The sequence below is a fragment of the Lineus longissimus genome, chromosome 4, assembly GCF_910592395.1.
Source record: "Lineus longissimus chromosome 4, tnLinLong1.2, whole genome shotgun sequence".
In the NCBI taxonomy this organism is placed as follows: domain Eukaryota; kingdom Metazoa; phylum Nemertea; class Pilidiophora; order Heteronemertea; family Lineidae; genus Lineus; species Lineus longissimus.
The window spans coordinates 1,140,368-1,162,834 of NC_088311.1; the positions used below are offsets into that span (position 1 = coordinate 1,140,368).

At 40.7% G+C, this 22,467-nt stretch overlaps 1 protein-coding gene across 1 annotated transcript in view; it reads left to right on the plus strand.

Annotated features, from left to right (window-relative positions):
* Positions 1–202: 202 nt before the first annotated feature.
* The window catches only part of LOC135486379 (pyrokinin-1 receptor-like), a 33,746-nt gene continuing 11,481 nt past the window's right edge, over positions 203–22,467 (plus strand). The window contains exons 1-2 of the mRNA XM_064769136.1: positions 203–230; positions 713–1,761. Of these exons, the coding sequence (XP_064625206.1) occupies positions 855–1,761 (907 nt within the window). The 5' untranslated portion in view covers positions 203–230; positions 713–854. The remainder of the gene's footprint in view (positions 231–712; positions 1,762–22,467) is intronic.

Here is a 22,467-nt window from a genome sequence, read left to right on the forward strand (position 1 = left end):
ACAGTTCTTGGATCATCAAATTAAACCTTGAATTGAATTATATTGATATGGCGATCGCTAGGTGACATATCTTTGGACGAATCATCTTGTTTATGGAGTTTCATGTGATGAACTCTGAGAGGATTTATTCAAATAAAGAAGTCCGGACTACAGAGAAAAGTCACAATGTCACTAGAACGAAGCTGGTATTACTCAACTAAAAGATGCGAGTGTAATTTATGAGGAAACAGGTTTGTGTTCAAGGCAAGCTATTTTCTAACATTACAAAGTGAAAAAAGTTGTTTAAGTAGAATTTCCTTTGTTTCGTTGGTAAATAAATGCCTGTTTTGGATCATAAGAAAAAATCTTCTAAGGTTAAGTAGAGATCACTAAAAGATGGGCGATAATGGAGGAGAGCTGCCCTGGAGCATTTACCCTTAGTAGTTGGCGAGGTTGATTACCTTTGTGATAGTTGTCAAGTGGGGCTTCTGATGCCAGGCAACTTATAACAGGGAAACATGTTAACCCATCACCATTTCGTTCCATTCACACTTTCATCTTTTTCATTACTAGCCCACAGTTGGCTAATTTACAGTTGTTTTCCTAACCGAGCAATACTCAGAAATCAGTTTATTTTCCTTCACTCAACTATCCTTCCTCGTAGTTTCTTAGACGAATAATCTTTCCTCGTCATCTTCAAATGCGATTCGTAACGTTTTCTACCTTGTTTCAGCTTCAACTCATGATGTCTTCAGAGAAAGAAGATTGAGGACCGAGATGACCAATCTACGTTAACTTTCTATGTATATTTCGCTCAAGGAAACCAGCATCTAATTCAGTGAACGTATGTGTTGCATTTTGGGTACTTCTTAAAGATGGCTACCAGTGAGGGTTATGCTGTCACGTCACCGAATCCATATGAAACAGATATTGTGTTGCTCAATCCCACTGTCCTGAACCATGATACGAACGGAACGAATTCTTCAGTCTCGTCTCTCGATGACACGGGTCAGGTGGATCTAGTGGCCATCCTCGGGCCAAAAAGAGCAACTCTTTATAAAGTGATACCTATGACGATTATTTATGCGCTGATATTTCTGACGGGAACTGTGGGGAATATAATGACGTGTATTGTGATATCAAGAAACAAGTATATGCATACGACCACGAACTACTACCTATTTAACTTGGCAATGGCTGATCTTTTAGTGCTTTTCTTAGGTCTACCACAAGAAATTTACCAATTCTGGTCGGCCTATCCGTGGGTTTTTGGGGAAGTTTTCTGTATATTTCGGGTATTTGCTGCAGAGGCATCAACTTATGCCTCAATTTTAACCATAACAGCCTTCACTGTGGAGCGCTACATTGCCATTTGTCATCCCCTCAAAGCCCATACTGTCTCGACTCTAGGCCGCGCGGTGAAGGTGATAATTGTGATATGGATTGTTTCTGCTGTCTGTGCCACTCCCATGGCTATGCAGTTTGGGATATTGTACGCGACTGATTCGAATGGCACCAACATTCCCGAATCCAGTGTCTGTAACTTTAAAGGGGAATACGACTTGCCCCATGCATTCGAAGTGGCGACATTTTTATTCTTCTTCACGCCCATGACCATTATCACAGTTTTGTACATACTCATAGGAATAGCAGTGCGGAAGTCACAGTCAAAGATCAAGAGAGGTGACCATGAGTTGCCGGGACAGGGAGGAGACATGTCACGGTCAGAATGGAAGACACAGCAGCAAGCAAAGGCAAGGAAAGCTGTCTTAAAAATGCTTGGTAAGTAAAGTGTATGCTACGGATCCGTCTGGCATTCCTGAACAGCTGTTGCCTGTCGTATTCCCTGAACTACTGAAGGGTTGCCTCGGGTAATCATCGACATCTTGACATTCACTTCACGTGACTCTCTGAAAGGAAGTGAATTTCGTGAACAATACACAATCCCATCGTCATATCTGAAAATACAGGTATATCAACTCATAACAGATGTAAGGCAAGTACAAACAGAAACTTACTCTCTTCCTACGGCATGGAAGTAGTATGATGTCGGTTCATTGCAAAGTTATTAAATTTTCTATCTTGTTTTAATCCGCCTGTTTATCCTGAGGCACTGCAGCGATAGGGTCTCGCTCACCAATATATTCTACGGAGCGTAAGAGGAACATACATGCCCCCTGGCCTAATAGATCTTAGAGAACTCTAAGAATTATAGATCAAGATAGGTTGATGTTTATGTTCACCACATCAGACGCACTAGTTCTGTTCTACCATGCGACCTGATATCCGCTCAGGAGTTTCTTGGTCGTTTTAAAAAAATGCTCACTGTAATAGCAGTAATGAGGAGCAGTTTGGCTGGCTGTAATCTACTACTCTTTAAGAAATTATACCACACAATGAACACACGTGAATAAACTGGGATGACTAGTATTGAGAAGGGGCATCTGTCTTGCAATGCAATTGGTTTAGATTTAGTGCAAGGGATGTAGTGTAGCCTGCTAGATATGTTTTTGTGAAACTCGAATGTTTTTTTTCATTCCCGACAATCCTTCTCAGTAATTCTGAGCATTTCTTGATGATGCCTGCCAAAGGTATTTTACTCAACGCACCTTCCTGTATGTATCACTATTGCTAAAAGGGCCATGCCATGATATCTCTTCATGATTGTAATCGAAACAAGAATCAACTAAATTCTGCAAAATGACAAATTTCCACTTGAAGTTGCATTCAGTGTTTTGTCCATTGATGCGGAGTGGTTCTGTAGTGAGATGCTCGAAATCTTATTACACCCAAGGGCGATGCCAGACAGTAGTATCATGTTGATAGTGGTTAGAGGCCATCGTATCGGGGTGAACCCTCAATCTTGGTGACTGAATAATTCACGGTGTATCTCTCCATTAACACGTGTTTCCCATAGCTATTACTATCAACTGACGGACATGATCTCATCGAATGGTAGCACTTCATGAAACGTTCATAAATATTCTAGATGTCTGTACCATTACTATACGTCTATTACAGTTTAACAAGCTTGTCAAGTGGACAACAATAAACAATGGAACGCCACCTATACTGCTGGTGAGAATGATTAATAAGACATTGATCAGAATCATGAGGCATTGATATTTAATAACGTCAAATGAAAAGATGACTAAAAATACTTGAATAACGTGCAATGACGCTTAACTCTTGTGTTGGTCTTATCATTATAAAACGCATTGAACTTTTTCCGATGGTCTTCTCCCCAATGTTACTGGTTTCACTTTCGCTGCCAAGATAGCTTGATAACGAGAGTCAAGAAGTAGCTTTCAAGCATTCCAATAGTTGAGTTAGAGAATTGGCTTATGAAGCCAAACGTATGTACAGGTTAGCCTCTGGCAATATCGCAATATCTAACCTGCCTTTACTGGCACTATTGCCATCTGCTGCAATTTCACACTGGTCACAGCGGCCAGACGATAATTGTAAGAAGTCGGTTGGGCAATCTTGTGTTATCGCGCCCGAGATACTTAAGGAACCAAATTCACCACAACCTAGTAGAAGCAATCCAAGATGACACAATGCATCTGCTTGTGATCTGATCACTCAGCTTACAAGGACGGTTTGATCATGGTCAGTCAGATTTTAAATTCTACCCGACTGTCTTATATATAAGCGCGCCTTTCAAGGATCCCTTTCAATCTTGCCTTGATATATGTCGGGTCATGTCTCAAAACGACAGCACTATTCATATTCTTGGCGAGAACAGTAGCATTCTCGGTCCTGGCCGAGCTTTTGGCTATTGGACTCAGATCCAATCCGATGGCAATCTAACAGAGCGTACATGAGGTGTCAGTGGCCATTAGTGTCATTGGTGACACGGGATGTCTAGACACCGTTATTCCAATTAGTCAGGCGCCTGAAAACAATACGAAGAAAACATCCGGCCTGATGGTATAATCATGGGGTGTAGGTGTTTGTTTAGTAACCCTTTCACTCCCAAAAGATGACTCGCTCATTCTATCCCATCAGGTTGACACTACGAAAGCTAGCATTTTCGACCTTCTGTCTCGAACTCCTGAAAAATTCCTTCAAATGGTCGCCGTGTCAAAGTTTTCAGTTTACCAGAACCACCTTATGTCATTACCGTATAGGGGCTTAACCCAGTCTTCTTTTTGTTAGCATTTGAAATGCAAAGCCCGTCTTTTCGTTTCTTTAGGTAAAGGTTAACGTACTCCCGAAGCAAGCAAGCAGCTGCAGCATGATCATATTTTCAGCAGGAAGTTTATTCATAGATACGGAGTGTACTATTTCTTATTGAAAAAGAACCCGAGACATGTATCCGAAGCCACCTTGGCGTGTGCTGGCCTGCATGATTTAATGAATAATAACGATTTTGATAGAATATGTTAAATCAATCAATGCAGTGTTCAATGAAGCGAATATTTCTGTGACAAGAATCTTTCGCTGTATGTGTCAAAATAGTGGCTCTGTGAATACGATTAACCCTCACAGACTCAGGCCTTTGGGTCGAGCAACGTGATCAGACTCCCGGCTCATTACAAAGTACATTAATATGTTGGTCGTTCTGAGATAAATGCACTAACATTGTCGCCACAGATGAATTGCTTTTTCATATAAAGTTGATACTGCAATAAAAAATTCATTTCCGACTTTGGCTTTTCATCAGATATGGCGTAAACATGTGACATTTTGTCAATAAAGCTTACAACATGGCTAGATGCTAGGATGGTGCCATGTATTGCCGAATCGCTGGCAAGAAAAGACAAACATTATGTTTGTTTCGGTTCTTTCAATATTCTTATTTTAAATCATTGTATTGTAAAGGAAAACCTGTCTGTTAGTTACGTTCGTTGCCCCTTGAGGTGTCCCAATAAACTAGCTTCTTCCTCGTAGACAGCATAGAAGATAGGTTAAGTTCCAATACTTAACTTTTGTATTAAAGCTGTAGTCTAAAACGAAGACAGAAGCCCTGCTTCCTGGTGTTGTTATCAGTAAACCAGACATGAAACTAGGTGAAAGATTTCTGTTCTGAAGAATTGGATCAGGGCAAAGTGGTCAGCCATGTTACCCGGACAGATTAACTTATTTCATATTATCAATAACGGGCGCAAGGAGAGGCGAATGGCAATTGCTAGTGACAGAATCGACGCGACCAAGGCGAGCTGTTACTTATTGGTTTTGCTGCCTCTGTGGTTATGACCACTGGTGGGTCTTTGTGCGAGCCTCCATTCCAGGGTTTCGCCTGGGGAGATAGCCTCGGTGACATATGGCATATTTACAAGGGTCACCATTAATAGACCTGAGAGGCTGGGTTAGGATGAAAGAGCTGTAAGTGTCGTATGTAGCTAGCTTTATGACTTTTGTGCAGGGAACGGCAGAGGGCTTTGGGCCAAAATCAACTTGATTCTTATGAAACAAATATATCCATAAATAGTGAAATTGTGGAGGTTTTGATTTGCCGATTCGGCCCCGGGCTAGCTGTTTGGATCGAAAGAACAATTGAGACATTCTCAAACAATCGTCAGATTCATGATTTTTTTCGGCACAATCCACCGACAGCCCTAATGGCAACTGCAACTTAGACGTATATGTAACCTATGGCAATGTTAATGATAAGAGCAGTAATAATCATAAATAGCATTGATATACATTCATCAATATGATACCATTTCACTTAGATTTTCACCTGAAGAAATCTGCTTTGCAGAATTGATATCTGATTCATAATCTGAAAATCTCAAAGACATTACCTAAAACCAATATCATCCTCTTAATCTAAAAGCATGCTGCAGCCACTTACATGTAAGGGCATCCATGACATTTGATAATTGCTTATAGTCAAAATATCAACCTTAATGTAACTGAACCAGCCTTTGTTTGTGTAGGATCCCAAAGGCAAAGAGTAACTTCAAGTCAGTGTGTACTTCTTTGAACCATATCGACCGGGGTTCTTGGTGTCTTCGTTGCGTCTTGTGGGAAAGTGTGTGTTTGTAACTTGGTTGAGGCCGCCTGTACACACATAACATAATGATCAAACACACCATGAATTCGCAAAGACTAATGATGCGCATATATTTCCTTTGTGGTGCACGGCAAAGACTAGTCAACTTGATATAAAGCCGTAAGTAGTTTTTGAAGATGGTAAAAGAGTTTGTGATGTAGTGAATACACCGAGAACGATTTCGGTATAGAGGTGGATACTTATTATCCCACGTTAATGAAAAAATCAAGACGATTCATGCAGAAGATAGGATTCTCTCTTTTGCAGTTGATGACCGATGCGTCCAGAATAATCAACTATTGTATTTTTTCCATATATGTTCCGCTTTTCAATTACCTTGCATCTCGTAAGTTTTTCCATTACTTATTCAAATATTGGTAGACCTTTTCTAAATATCAAGACACGAGACCTCGAGATTACGCTCCTCTCCAGAAATTGCATGACGAGAAAAGTAGAGCACGCAATGATTTCCACTCGTGTGCATGTCACTTTTCACAGTAGTACTGGTTTCAAGTAGAAACGATTCAAATACTGGAGACCTAGCTTGCAAGGCAATCAGCTTGACTGCTATTACAAGTCGGACCCAATATGCTCTCCGCTCTGGCATTCGCCTTTATGTTGAAAACTGCCATCGAAGCTGTGAGAAGGCCAGTGTCAATAAAAAGATCATAACATGTTCCAGTAATAACGGTGGTGGAATCGGAGATTCACTTTCACTTCAGATTTCATATTCGTTTTCCGACGAGCTCTACAGGTTGTTTGGTTATTTCCTGATCTTGCCTCGGTAAAAAGAAGTTGCCAATGTCGAACATAGCTGTATTGTCGGATTCAGAGCAAGACATATTATTTTTTCCAGGGTATTTCATTACCCTGCAGGTTACGCATCCGGTAACTTGTCATATGAACAATTTTACTGGTTAATGGTAGGCAAATGACTTCTGACTGCATTTGCTAACAAAAACTTTTTGCCTGAAGATGATGAGCATCACACGAACTGTAATTGTTCCTGTTGACGAAGTTAAGTTATAACATACGTTCAGCTAAGAACTGTCATGACACATTATATGTGTGACAGCTGGTTGCATTCATGAAGTATACTGCAATACAGAAAATCACATTTTTGTTATATGTTAATTTCAAACATTAGTGCCTGTTTGCCAGCTGCCAGTATCATCTTCATGCAACAGCCCATGCAACAGCCCATACCAAACATAAATTCTCTTAATCTATGCTTGCCCATACCCAAGTTATTGGTCGATGTCACAGACAAAACTGATGTTTTAATGAGCTATTAAATTTGTCGAAAGATGCACCGTCGTAGTACTAAAACTACTTTTTTTCGTCGTAAAAAGTTTAAGTAGGACTTCTGTTGTTTCAGTATACCCTGATCTTTATTATGTCGGTGTCGATGCGAGACAATCATTAAGAAAACCTCTGATTTATAATGCGGATGAGAACATTGATTGTTTATGCGTAGATCGTGGTCTTTACAACATTAGTGCTAATTTGTCTGCAGAAACTTTTTCGACGTCTTTCCAACAACGACAAAACTTAATACATAATACCCGACCATGAACTTTTAAATTGTAATACGGTCAGCTAATATCAAAGCCGCCTATTATGCTCCACACCTACTGCTTTATGAATGGGCTGAAATGCACGTAAGAAATTGATGAGATTCATATTCGCATTAGGCCATACATATTATATATACTTTTAACTTTCGTATATACCGAAGATGACAATTTAATACGCTGCAACACATGATTTATGTCATGTTGTAATCTCGGCAACTCCGATACATTTTTTTGGAGCTATTTATCAAGTGGTGAGAACAAGACTGGTATATTCCCCTTGGCGATAAAACATCGATATCGTGTTGTTGAATATATACTCGAGAAGGTTTTCTTGATGTTTTCTTGTTAATTGCTGTTTCGATGTTGCATTTGGTGGCCGCAACTGATAGACACAATCACGCCATTAACCTTTTATGAAATAGGATCCGTTTTATATTTTGATCTGATTTCACCAATCTTCATGCAATAAAACCCACCTTGTGTCCACTAGAATGCATCACAAAACTGACTCAGATATAGCATCAAGAAATTGAATTTCAAACCATAATCCTTTCTTCGAGGTTTGCTTCTATCTTTCGCTTTATGATCAACGAATGAGCACTTATGAAATATCGTGATCTAGTCAGTGTCAGAGGTGCGAGAACTCAATAAGAAATAACGAGAGATCGCCTCCTAATGACGTCATTACGTATGATCTTCACGAACTCGACGAGCAGCAATAGAGAAAATCTGAAATTTCATAAAAAGATCTCGCCGTCTATAATGGATTAAAGTGCTACTTGGTATTCTCTTGGCGTCTGGATGATCCCTGGGAAAGGCTGCTGCCAATACAATTAACAAGTCAAGATGATCTTGAGCTTATGACAAGAAAGTGACGCCATCATTTATTCAGGCATCCTGGATGAATGGTCTGCTTATCATCTCGAAATTGATGTAAAGAAATCAATATGGCCTGTTGAAGAGAGCAAACATTCATTCTTTTGCATCATGGATTTCTTTTGTGTACCTCTTCCCTCTTTTTGTCTTCAGAAGTTAACCTTAACTTTCACGTTGGTTCGTATTCGTGATTTTGAACAAAGCTTTTTGGATGACACGCTCTTCATCTTCTTGCTCTATTCAGTTGTTGGTCACCTATTGGGGTATAATGATGCCAATGTTCGCATTTCTTGCACGCTACGTACAAGTGATATCAGAGGATAGCTCTGCCCACCTCAATCTTCCCCTTTCAGATCATTTCAGGTCCATTTGTTTTAAGTACGTCAGTAAATGTGGAAAGTCATGTAACTAACTCGGCCAGTAGGATAATCCTTGAATGGGTATCCTACCTCCAAATTGATGTATTCCCTTTAAGCTTACCTCTGCCAGTAAGCCTATTGGAAAAGCATTTAGCATGACTAGTCTAGTTAGAATACGAACCACTGATCCGTCTCCAATTAAGTATCATGTCTTTTCGAAGAGCAATATTTTCAAATTCCCATTTACGCTCGGAGCGAGACCGCTAAATAGCACTAAAAGTACGATCTCCAATAATCTTGTGGATTCTAACTATCTTGGTCATCGGTTGTTTGAGCATGTGGGGATTAATGCATCATGTACGATTTTCAGTCTTTACATTGGCTAAGGTTTTATCCGATGTGAGGCGAGGTTGACAAAAAGACTGACCTTTATGGCATCTACTAGCTAAACAGGTCATCAAGCAGTGGAAGAAAGAAGGGGGCATAGAACCGACTAAGTCCCGTGCTTGACAAATGACTACAATATGGCATAGGCTAGCATAGGCCCTCCATCAAAGTAGTAGTATCATTTTCATCATCATTATCATTATCAGTATTATCTTGAAAACCCCACAACCCAAACTTTACAAACAGAAGTACACACTGATTTCAGACTGCAATGAAGTTCCCGCCAAGTGTGTACAACGTATGTCTTCGGAGTGCGTACCCTAGCCACATTGAATATCTCAAACATGCTTTAGAGTATACTAGTACTCGCTATTATACAATGGTTATCAGTGTTTCAAAGCAAGTGAACAAGAATTACGGGGGAAAAAACCCAGACTTTCATCCTCGTGATTGAATGCAACGTGGTATAGCTGATAGATGATCTTCATGATAAAAGACTAGAAAAACAACCAGTCAGATACGTACCAACGATAAGTGAAGAAGCTTTGTTGCCTATCCACGTCTTACTGTCTCTGATCCATTCAAGTTGATGATTAGACACCAAGGAATAGGGTTCAAGGGGTCTTCTCTCTCTATTATGTTGGTAACATCAAAGACTGCATGTCTTCAACCCTGAACTATCTGTCACAACTTGGTGACGTTTCTGATGGCTGTATGTAACTACTGTGTGCTACTTTCATTCGGTGTGCCATCATTGCATTGATCAAAGCTTTGATGATGTATATTCATTCCTTTAAATGCAACACCCCCAGTAACAAACGAGCAATTCGTATAGGCAAGTGTTTATCCTTCATGGAAAAGGCAGTCGGTGACGATTAACCAGTACGATAATGGCTAGTAATAGGTGGTTTCTTCTGTCCGCTAGGTTGTGCCTTTGTCGCGCTTTCCAGCACATGCATGACAGTTCACTAAGTATCTGCACTATGAAAAGAATAACAGCTAGGACTCAAGAGTTAAGATTTCTGCCTACAAGAATTCTTTGCTACGTCAAAGATACGGTAGTGAATAAAAAAAGAGGCATAGTCATGAAGAGAAGAACTGGGATTAAACCCTCACCTTATCAGTCTAATGGAAGCATGTTTTGCTTCGATTCGGGTGGAAAAGTACATTATGGCGGACCTGGGTGTTAGGTATCACAGTATAACGCTATGTTGAGACAATAAGCGTTCAGTTCAACTATAGCCGCTTCATGATGTTCGTCTTTGTGTCCATCATCGACATGGTTCGCTCCAAAGGTCACAATCCATCTCGTTTAGCTGATTAGCCATTGGTATGGTTTTATGACTTTAGCTGATACATCGATGCATTCAAGTTGTATGGCTGATACGCTGTCAAACACTGAACAGAATCGTTATTTGAACTCAGCGATGTCTGTTATTGAGTGCATAAATGCAGCCACACACTATCCTGGCATAGTCCTGTTGTGGCATATGAGATGAAGAACTCAACGATCTTATTGTATTTTCCTATTGTGAAGTTGTCGTGCAACTGAAACACCTCATCCTTGTATCGATGCTTCGTTGGGAATCATCAGCGTGGGTGCAAATATGAAGTTTACACGCCAAGTGACACCTAATGATCCGTCATTCGGATGCATCCAATTTGATTGCGAACCGCTCAATAGATCTGTTCATGAGACCTTTGACTTGTCTCCCGAAGTGTAAATTGCCGGTTGGGTGGTCTGAAGAATCTTGCTGCTGAAGCCCTGTACTAGACAAAACTAAGAAGCAGAGCAACTGAAATCAATTCAGATAAGCTAGGTGTATCCGTTGATGTTTTATTGAGTCTCAAATTTATTGAATTGGTTAAAGCTTTGCCTCCAGACTAATCCCTTGAACACCGCTTCCAGGTTAAACATGTTCCCAGCTTTTTATCCCCGGGACAATAAACTGTTCCCAGCTCTGATTATTGGAGCTACAGAGGTTTAATCCAGAGCAGGCAAGATGCTGATTTGTACGCAGTTTTTTAACGTGGAGCTGTAGTTCGCAGCAATTCCTTTCATCCACATGTAAAGACTGTATGGTTCACACTCTTTTGGCATACTCACTGTCTCAAAGGAAAGTTCAAGTCTGTGCCGGCTTATATTAGTTCCACTTAGCTCTGGTACTGAATGTGGTATTGTTTTCAAGTTTGAGAATGTTGTCCTATGGTTTTTTCGGCATTTCAATTTCACTTTGCTACAGTTTTTTTTCTCTTGCCGCTCTGAAGTGAATTCCGAACATGTTTGTGTTTTTCATGAGAAGTGATGAGTCGACAAGGCTGACTTAAATACGCTTACTTTGGAGGCAAATTATTGCATTTTCAACCTGATCAGTTATCATTCATCTTCTTCCAATCATTTGATTGACGCATTGATCTCCAGTTGTCTGTATCTTCCTGATGTATCGATTGCTTCAACCACTGCCTGCGGCCACTAATCCACACTATGTTGATGCTTCACTTCCGAGTACTATCGATGCCAATATCGATTATAGGACTTATTAGTCATCATCAGAAAAGAAACTAAATCCAACAAGCGTAAACAAAGATGAAGATATTGAAGCAGTACTTAACGAAACACATTACTTTGAATGAGAGCAGGAATGTCCGATTGATATAGACAGCACGGGTGGTTCTGCAGGCTTTCTTACTCACCAATGCTGTTAAAAGTAACCATATCAACTCGTATAGCGATGCCGTGGACCAACATTTATATTGCCTACCACTAGCAGGTTTGGGAAGTGGGGACCCAGTCATTGAATCCGATAACGCAGTTAAGGGACCCCATCGGACAAATACATTATTGTTTCAAGTACCCGGCCTGCACCCGGTAGGATGGCTGCTGTCTAGCATTTTCATATGCAAGTGCTACTCGAAATGAATGTTCTTGTAAATATTGGGCAATAGGATGGCGGTACTCGATGTGGGTTCATTGAACTGGCTTGGAATCAGTTTCAGCCAGCCATAGTTCGTAGTTAGCTACAGGGCTGAATACGTTGCCAATGACATTGACAGGAAATGACAACAGCCTTAAGGAACGTCCGTGCCGTGTCTACATGTGTTTTGATGTATCATGATTATTGTCGCCAGCGAAACTTTGCAGACATCGACACAGCCGGCCAATTTTGATATTAGTAGAAGTGGAGTGTGTCTTGATAGGAGCGGTGTAGCATACATTTGCAGGCATAGCGATATAGTAGACTGTCTTGCTGCTTAAACATTCCCTTGCAGGTACTGTGTAGCCTAAAGGCCTGCTTTCATTTGAGTGTTTTTCCGTTGCGGAGCCACTGTGGCAAAACAACGTTTGGTCAAGCGTGAATGTCAATTGCCTGCTTCGAAACTCGACTTTCATGAAAAATCGCCAACCACTCCACGCCTGTAGATGCAGTGCAAGAAACTAATTGCCAGTGCACTCTTCCTTAAGTGAAGTACATATATACCTTCTATCTTTTGCCGGCACTTGTTGATAACGAAGGAAAACTTCTCCTTGTTAGAGACTAATTGATTAATGCAGGAATGCTAATTGAGAGATCAAAGCCGAATAAGCCCCAAGGGATCATACGATACCCCTCTAATTAAAAACTGATACGTTATTCAAGCAGTTGTTGTAACGTAGTCCTGAGGGCCTAAACTGAGAAATCATTTCTGACCTTCAATCTTGCCTATAGCATATATAGTGTGAAAGTCAGTGTTTTCACATTGAAATGAAATATGCTTTCATAAGTTTTGGATTGATAAGAAGATATATGTGATGAAATTTCTTATCCAGTTGATTTAACCCTGAAGATGATAGCGATTTTCCAGACGGTCTTCTCCTTTCCTTGCCTTTAGCATTGGCTTTGATATCAGAGATCAGCAGTCGTTCACTTTATTTTTTTGTGGAATTATTTGACTTGACAATGGTGATGAATATTGCAGCCTGGAAGGACCAATGCCGTCACGGCATGGTGCGGGCGCTCGATTACCCCGACATACTACTTCGATGACTTTCTATACTGTCATGAAGTGTCAATGGAGACTGGTCCTACATTGCTCTACATACCGTAGAAGGGAGGTCCACCCTTTTCATGTAGTTGTTTCATACTATCAAAATGAGGAACATTGGACTAGGTGTCTTAATCAGGGTTTACTGTACAGTGACGTTTACCTTATTTGCGTTCTATATGACGCTTTTAATTCCCTTTAAGCTAAATGGCTTTGATGTATTTGATACAGAAAAGAAAAAGACGTGGTGTTACCTGCCAATAGCTGATCAGGTTTAAGCTACCGGAATAGAAAGCAGCTGGTAAAAAAACGGTATCTCCAAGACAGCCACTTCAAAGACTTAGCCAGCGTTAGGCGGTACCTGTTTTACCGGCCACATGAGACTCCAAAGGGCTTTGATAGATTAACTGTGGCGCGCGCAAATGTTCTGTTGTCCCAAGGTGAAAAATTTTATTAAAGTGAAACAAATTGGAACATCAGAATGGATGATCTGTTTCGAATGACACTCTGGGATAAATACCAACATGATTGGTACGGTTTGATGGAATATTAAGCGGCAGCCCTGACGGCAAGCTTAACATTCGCCTTTAAGTCGTTTAAGAAAAGACGTGTCGGAGTCATGGAACATAACTTAAGTGTACTAAGGGTTTAAAGGCGTGCCTCACTCCTCTATAATGTATGCATGTATCCCGCTTGTGATAACATGTAGATGTATATAACCGGAGTGCCATCACGAGACATGCCAGGGTGTATTAAAAATCCTTTGAACAAGGGAATTATGCCTTTTAGAAAATAAAATGACATTGATGTTTTCACTAGTACTTCTGTACTTCACATGATAATGAAAGCAGTTGTAGTGCGATAACTTATCAAGCAGTGATTCATTTACAATGATTGTACCTACATTTCCAACCTTTCTTTTTGACATTCATTGTCATTGTTAAAGTCTGATGAAAATATTCCCATGCTACTGGTCGAAAAGCTACAGTCTGCGACCCAGATCGACCTTGGGTGTTTCGCTTGAAGCTGCGATTAAATTCCTGAAGAAAAGTTGGAGATTGCAGCTGCTAGGCTGACATTTTACTTGGATGAATTGGTTGTAGCCTCGAGCAAGAAACTCAAGAACTTGCCGAGTAGCTACTTGCACCTGTAGGCTACCTCGTCAATGAGTAATGTATCGGGGAGAAGAACACAACTGAAAGAAGTGTCCTTTTTCCAGAAAGGAACTTTGAACATGTTGAATACAACAGATATCTAATTCTAAATGTGTATGACCAGTTGTGCTGATGTTAAGACCTGTTGGCCGTTGATCGCTGTATCACAGGTTGTACCGTCCTTCTTCAGAGAACCACCTCAGTCATGGCACGAAGAAGGTACAATAAAGTGCATCTTGATGGCCGAAAAAGTAAGACAAAATGTGCTCGAATTGCTGTTTCTGAAAAATGGATTCAGCTTGATTATTCTGAAATGAGTCGTGCTCCGACCTGGATTATTTATCCGGGCCTGACCATCCATTCCGTTTATCAATAATGTCATCACCTCTCTGTGATATTGGTGATATTGATGGGTCGAGTTTATTGGCATGAGGTGACCTGTTCGAGTAATAACGGCGGCAAAGCCGGAGAGGTTGTGATTAAGCTTATTGTCACAACGTATGGCAGAGCGTGCCTGCTATTTGATGGCCAAAGATATGACCAGATGGTAATAGGAATCTCACTGACGATTGGTTTGATGAGTATTGGCAGTGACTGATGGTATACACTGCCCTCAATGCTTGTAAAGCTTTCTACTGCACCTTATGCACCTATCGTGACATAATTGCACGAAACCTTGCTTTAATAACGATGAGGTATGTTCGGACATGTTGTTTGCAGTAGCTGTAGTCATCAAATTGAACTACGCTACAGTGCAACGGGCAGGATATGGCCATTATATGGATGCTTGCGCTTCGTTTATCAAGAATCGTGATACTGGTGGCCAGTTGTTCATAAGTCACTTAACGCCAACGCCCACGGACTACCTTGAGGAGCAGCCATCCACAGTCGAACCCGATCAGAAAAGATTACGACAACATCTATGGCTTCTACATCTCGGAGGGATGTTTGATTCTAACTGAATCTGACACGTGTTCATTGATTCCTGACAATCGCTGTAAGGTGGTCATTTCAGATGATATCTTTTGTTTCAACGCAGTGGATCCAACGAACCTTCCCGTGGTTGAATCGGTGTGGAAATAGCCATGATGACGCCTTGACAGTCATGATGTACAGATAATGTATATTGATCATTTTGATGAACCTGAACTAAGACCTGAATAGACAAATTAAAAAATCCCTTTTAAAACTGAGGAACATCACACAAAACATCGCCGTCTCTAAGCACCCGAGCGCACCGACTATTTCATAATTCATAATTTCATGTTTTGGCTGTTCTCACAACGCGACGTAAATAAATAATACCCAGGTCTATTTAATATAATCTATATCAGGTTTCTAACATCACTGCAAATAACACGAATTAAAGTATGGATTTGATTACAGTTTAGCTACAATGCCATAAATTCACTGACAGGTTTCGTGTCAAGTTCAGTTCGACAAATCCAGGAAATTGACACTCGTTTACAACAGCTTTTAAATAAGTTAAACAACAGAATGTTTTTTGTTTTGTTCTGAGTCATGCAGAATATTGAACCAATAGATTGGTTATGTCAAGTAATGGCAGAATATCAATTGATGCATGACAAAACTGAAAAATTTGGACTTAGAATTTTTTTTATCATTCAGTCAGTTCAAAATTTATTAAAAGGTGAAAAAAGTTTTGGAACTGATGATGTTGGTTCATTTTGAGCAGAAAAAAATTGAAAAAAATATTTGGACTTCGAAATTTTTTCTAACCCTAATCCTTTCATAAGTTCAAAATTCTGAAAATTTTTCAAAGTCCAAAGTTTCCAAAGTTTTGGGACTGATGATGTTCGTGATGTTGGTTTATTTTGAGTAGAAAAAAAAAGTGAAAAAGATATTTGGACTTAGAAAGTCACCGCCATCTTTGCTGACCAGCTAACCTAACATTTCTGGCAGACGTTTAAAAGCTGGTCTTGTCTTTATTGCTCCTTTCCCTTGAAGAAATTCCTTTCATTATCGCCTCAGCTTCCCAGCAGCAGATGTCTCATAAATTTCCTACTTAAAACCCGTTTATTTTGTCATCAACATTAAGGTTCTCTTCTAATTGGATTCATCGCCTAGTTATTGGCAAATGAGACTCTCTCCATTTGTTTTCTGCTCCAGCGTCAAATAAATTTAGAGACTGCAATTTGTCTCCTCGGCCATTAGACAATGGAGTCAAACAGTCAGATTGCTTCTATAAATGTTTGTACGACTGTTCCCTTTCAATTCGTTTGCCAACAGGGTTTTTGAAATCGAATCACATTACTTTAGCAAGGATAAGTGGCATAAGGAGTTTCACATTAGAAGTGATGCGCCGACTTCTTGCAAGAATGCAATTACGTCGAATCCGCCATGGTCATTAATTTCCATCACAACCTCAAAACTGCTGGTTCGGAAAGGGTAGAGTGTTTGTTTGTTGATGTCAATCACTCCAACAGGATATCTTCTCTCTATTGAGAGACATGATTGATGGAGTTACGATGATAGTTACCATTTTTCTATGTTGTACCAGAGCTTGCTGATCGATTCGCACACCGTCCCTTGCGGATGAATATCGTGAATGGAGAGAATTTAAAGTACATGTAATTCAGTAATGAGCATTTCAAGCTAGCTCCGATGCGCATGCACGTTGTACGGCTACGTGTGTACGGTGCCTTGCTATGGTATTGCAATCATTTCACAATGGTACATCACTACCAAACCCCTTCAATAAGAACTTGATGCCTTTCAAAGAAGATATAATGGAGCGCAAAGAACGGAAAATCGTTAAGATAACCTCCTCGAACGTTTAATCTCGGACGGATATGTACCAAGATGGAAAAAATTATTCGAAATACCTTCAGTAACATAACCACCCAAGGCCACCTGTAACCGGATCTATACTACGTCTTTTGGTTAGGCAGAGTTAATTCTTGCATAAAATGGTGGATTAGTTTGGTTATTCCGGGCAAACACAGTCGGAAAGAAATGGCACGATCAAACAGAAACGGAAGAGTAATTGTATTTTGTGCACCACTCTTATTGCAAGCTTAAGGCCAGTTCCTAATTTAATTGCGAAAAACGATACGGACGCAAGTGGCATTAAGATTGTCTGCGCGAATTTCTTTTTCAAGATTAGATTATGTTTTGTGGTGATTAGTTGGAGAATGGTTGTTTGATTGTGAGATTGCAGCATTGATGTGACGGAGTTAACGGCAAGGCAGTAGAGTATAAGAGATCGGGGGGATTTTATTGAACAGAAGGCAGCTTTATTGGTGAGAGGCCTCCTTACGCACTCATACGTGCGCTCTACTTTGTAGTTTTGGATAACAAATAATATATTTTCTTGCTTGACCTTCCTAACATTTTCCAACACCCTCCACCGGTGTCGTGTGATGCGAAGACACGGATAGAACGAGTCCATCTCGGGAAAAGTAACTGCTCCAAAGACGTATCTTCGCTATTTAGATGCCTCTTTAATCTCGCAGTTAGTCTCGCGTGACCGCTCCATTCAGCTGATTAGATCCGCTAACCTATCTGAGCTCGTCTCTAGTATCTCCTCCATAGCAGGCATACCAATGGTGTCACCACCGGATCACTCAGATCATTAGATACTAATAACATTGTCAGGCTTGAGCAGTGATAGTGATCAGGTAATTTGTCCCTGCTTAGCTGCTGATTACCGCCAGTCCTTGGGAGATCAGGTATGTGTCACTTGGCATGGGCTGGCAGGGATTCGGCCCGTCTGTCTCAGTGGGCGTTTGATTGTCACTTAGCCACGCATCTAGTGGTCTGCGGGAGATAGGAACTATCTCGGGAAGAAGTGTCTGCCGAACACAATCTTAGTTTTCGTACCCTCTCGTATGTCACTTTAAATCTTGGGCGTGTTTGTAAATATTTTCCTTCTTGAGATATGCTGTGTGTTTGTTCAGTGTGGACCATTTATGAAACAAAGGAAACTCACTTTTAAAACAAGATGGCAATATTCATCACTGGTACACTTACAGACGGTCTTCCTTATTCGTGTGTCACATGAAAGAAATTCACATTCGGAGTTGTGCACACATAGTAAATAAATGGACATAGCAAAAGGTATTTCAGGCAATCACCAACCTTGACTACAAGCCGCCAAATATACTGTGTACGAACACCGAGGGACAATTTGTAGATCTTTTTTTCAAATATCATTGAAAGTGTCGGTGTAACATCTGTGGTTGTTTCCCATGTGTCAGTGTTTCCAAACAATAGGCAGCTAGAGAGACCACGACTTTTCAATAGGGGGGATAAACAGAAAAACTTGTCAATCTATTTTTGAGCGTTCCCAAACAATGAGGGGAAACACTCAAAAACAGAAACACTCAAAAACATTACACCAGCACATCGTTTTAAGCCTCCAGTATGGTAGTACTATCATCGGTGACATAAATGGAAAAAAATCCAATCAGAAATGAGATTAGCTAAAACATTGCCGTTTGAATTCACATCTGTCTTTCATTTTCAAGATTAGCTTGATTATATCTAAGCTCGTCGTTAAAGTTACAGAAAGACATCGGTGGTTTGGAACCCGCTTGTTTGTCGCCGGCAAGCTTCCATGCGACTCGCGAGGGAAACCTTGGATTGTTCGCGCTCGAAGAATTGCTCAATTTTTTTTTGATAAGAAGTTCTTTTAAGAGATTCAAACCTCTGTTTTTATTATGTTGCGGGAGTTACTAATGAGTGTATAGTTATTCTTGATGAATTAGGTTTGGCAGTGGTGAAATCATTTTAATGCTGCTCCAAGGGAAGTAAAATGTGTTGTTACCGAAATATATACTTACTTTGCAGTATTTCCTCAGTCGATTTCCCTTTTACTTCCGTACATCATGGCCATAGTTAATTAAATGGAGTGCACTTATAGCAATTATATCATATTAAATGTGGACTCTGCCATTTTCTGATCCTTAGGTTGTGTCTGCGTTATGGCCCATGAGTACCTTCTACTTGTTATTACTAATGCGACTGGCCCATGGGAAGCCGGCAATATTGGCTCAACATCAAAGTCTTCCTAAGCCTACTTGAGCAGAACCTGCTTACATCCAATGAACATTCACTTTCTCCCTGTCGAGGTCAAACGTGAGTTTCATTCCAGTATTGATAAAACTGAAATATGTCCTCCATGTTGTTATAGGTATGAATATTTGATGTATCATCAGGGCCCGCAAGCTTGTCGCTGACTTGACGGCAACTTTAATGACAGAACTTGACTGAATGAGAAAACGCAAAATTTAAGTTATTGCCAATTTGTTTTGAACAAACGCTCCCGGTCTGTTAAACACGATCAAGTGCTAGAAACAGCAACCCTTTTTTATAGTGTTCAATGTTCAATGCATTTCTGTGATATGCCCTTGAGAAATTTACGAAACAATTACAACTGCTGGAAGTTCGCTTTTAATTTGTTCCAGTAGTGATAACATCAGCTCTTATTGACATTGTGACATTTGATTACGAACACTCGCAGCCATGTCCTACATTGTATTGTACCGGTCTCTTAATATCATTAAGTCGGTTTTTAAGGTGTGGTAACATTACTTGGGATTGACAAAACTGTCAAGCACTTCTGGTTGTGCCTTCTAATCAAGCATTGCATACGTCCGTTTATAAAGTGCGTTCGCCCTCCTGATATGATTTAGGTCTGCAACATGCTTCAATGCTGCACTTGATTATCATTACGTGCCATCTTAGCCAACAGAGTTTTTACATCTTCTTAATTCAATATCTTCAGATTAGCTGATACAACCCCTGGTAAGTTAGGATTATTACGTGCCTCCTGCTCACAAAAGATATTCTATCGATATTGACATAACTCTGATTAAGTTGTACTCAGAGAATAACAGTGCACAAATCCATTCCTCATGATGATGCAATTAATTATCTTCAACCAACAGACTTGTTCGAGAATATCTCAAAACTGCAGCCATAAGATCAGACCATGGAGGAAATAAATCCTCTCTGATACATTTGGCCACGGTCCGATTAAGCTTCAGCTATTCCTGGCGAGACCAATGGGTTGACTGTTTTTGCTCAATGTGCCGGAAAGAAATTGTGCGATGTATGGAGATGTCCAATAAAATATTGGTGGTTAATAACGGTACATCATAATTCTGCACTAGCAATGGCAACGCTGACGCTGGAACGATGACTCTGGAACAGACTGCAGTGAAGCAGGATTCACTGTTATGTCCTTTAAGACCTTTCGTAGTCTGTGTTACGCACTCCCCCTGTGAGTTCAAGTGGGTTGTTGGTTCTATGCAAGATGCGACACTTCTGTGTATGAAGAAACTGAACGAGATTGGTTTACAGTGTAAACAAATATAAGTTTAATACAAGATATATACAGGAATTCTATTCAAGAGTCACTTCAGAATGAGTTTCGACGCGTGTCGAGATTATTGCGTTTCGCGAAAGGGAGCAGACTTCGATACTGGCTCGATTTCGGCGCTAAGTTCAGAATTGAATAACCTCAGCATACAGGCTAGACACGCCTCGTTGCTTCAAGAATCATTCATGCACGTGCAGCTACATTTGGTCCCCTTGTGGACGTCTCGTGACACTCCCGAACCATTCTTTCTCGTACAGCATACTACAGCACTGAGCTGGCTTCCTGTACCCAGCCTTACTCCGGGGCTCCGTCTCACCGTTGCGAGCTTTTTCGTTTGCTCTCAATCACGTTCTCCTTTCTCGGCGTCACTCTCATGTGTGCCCTCCCTAAGCTCCCTGCGCGCGCGGTATTTTAAGTTTCATAACACACCAAAGTTCATGTAACACAAAGTTCGCGTAATCTCTACGGCCGACCAAAGTCAATACAGTGAATAGTCAGTAGAGCGAGTAGTTTGGATTATAACAGTCTGTTTGATTACGTATTGTGACCTGGCTATAGACAACAATGGCTTTGCCTCAAAATCCCTAAATAATGTTCTCCAGCCAACTTCGTTACTAAAAACGGAATAGTCTGTCTTGTGTGTTTCTTTTCATGACTGTCTTGGTGGATGAAGTGTTGCATCCTATGTAAAAGACAAGTACATAGATCGACCATCGGCAACCGCATCAATTTCCAGTGTCAGAACCTCTGATAGGAAATTGTTAAGAAGGCCCTTCGTTCTTTAGTGCAATGCCGACCGTTTTCGGATGTCATTCTTTTGTTCTGCTGTTATTTGGGACAAATCAGTGTCTCGCAGTTCGGTGTCCTCGCTGGATGGCTTGACTCTCCGTCCTGAGGAAATTGGGGTTTAATGTTCGCTTCTCCGGCCCTGCACACTGCACCCGTCTACGCCCCCAATATCATTAGTCAATCGAGTGTTCTGTCGCCTTATTTGCGCACCTATTTGGTTCATTATGAGATATCAATATCCTCCTAATCGATAGGTTATCGTCTCTGACAAGTCATCGATCTAAATTGTCACCTTACAAAGGGTCATCCTATAACTAACAATACGATCAGAGTCATTACTCATTGAATTAACCACTCGAGTAAACACACAGCATCTGCTCCTCGAGATAAAAGACTCTTGGCATGTTCGATCTTCTCCTGGTAACTAACGATGATGCGTGCCCAATAACCGCTAATGTGGTGCAGTGATTACACCAGCAGTAGCGCTTACGACAGGAGTTATTGATACGTTAGGTGATTGTAATTCAGATTTCGATGCAAATCGGTGTGACGGGGATAGTAGTCCTAGGGCTGATAGTCCGTGTAACAATAGCCCGCATTGCTAAATGTTTTGGTTGGGGTTAGCGGTACAATAATTGGTCAAATACAATGCTACCGGACTATGACTCCAGGGGGACTATATCCGCTGTCACACCGGGAAGAGCGGGCCTTCGCCAGTATATTGCCAGTGTGAACAAGACCTCGTGGCTGATTGCCTTGATTGTCAGCCTGGGAGAGCCAATGATCAAGTTAACTATTCTTCAGTATACATTCTTTAGGATACCACATATTAAACCCATTTCATGTCTTATGATAGCCGGTATCTGAAGCGACTCCATGGGATATCTTAAGTGCGCACAAGGTAACCAGATGGAACAATCTCACGAGAGATTTGATCCGATGTCTTGTACTCAAACTATTCACCACCACTTGC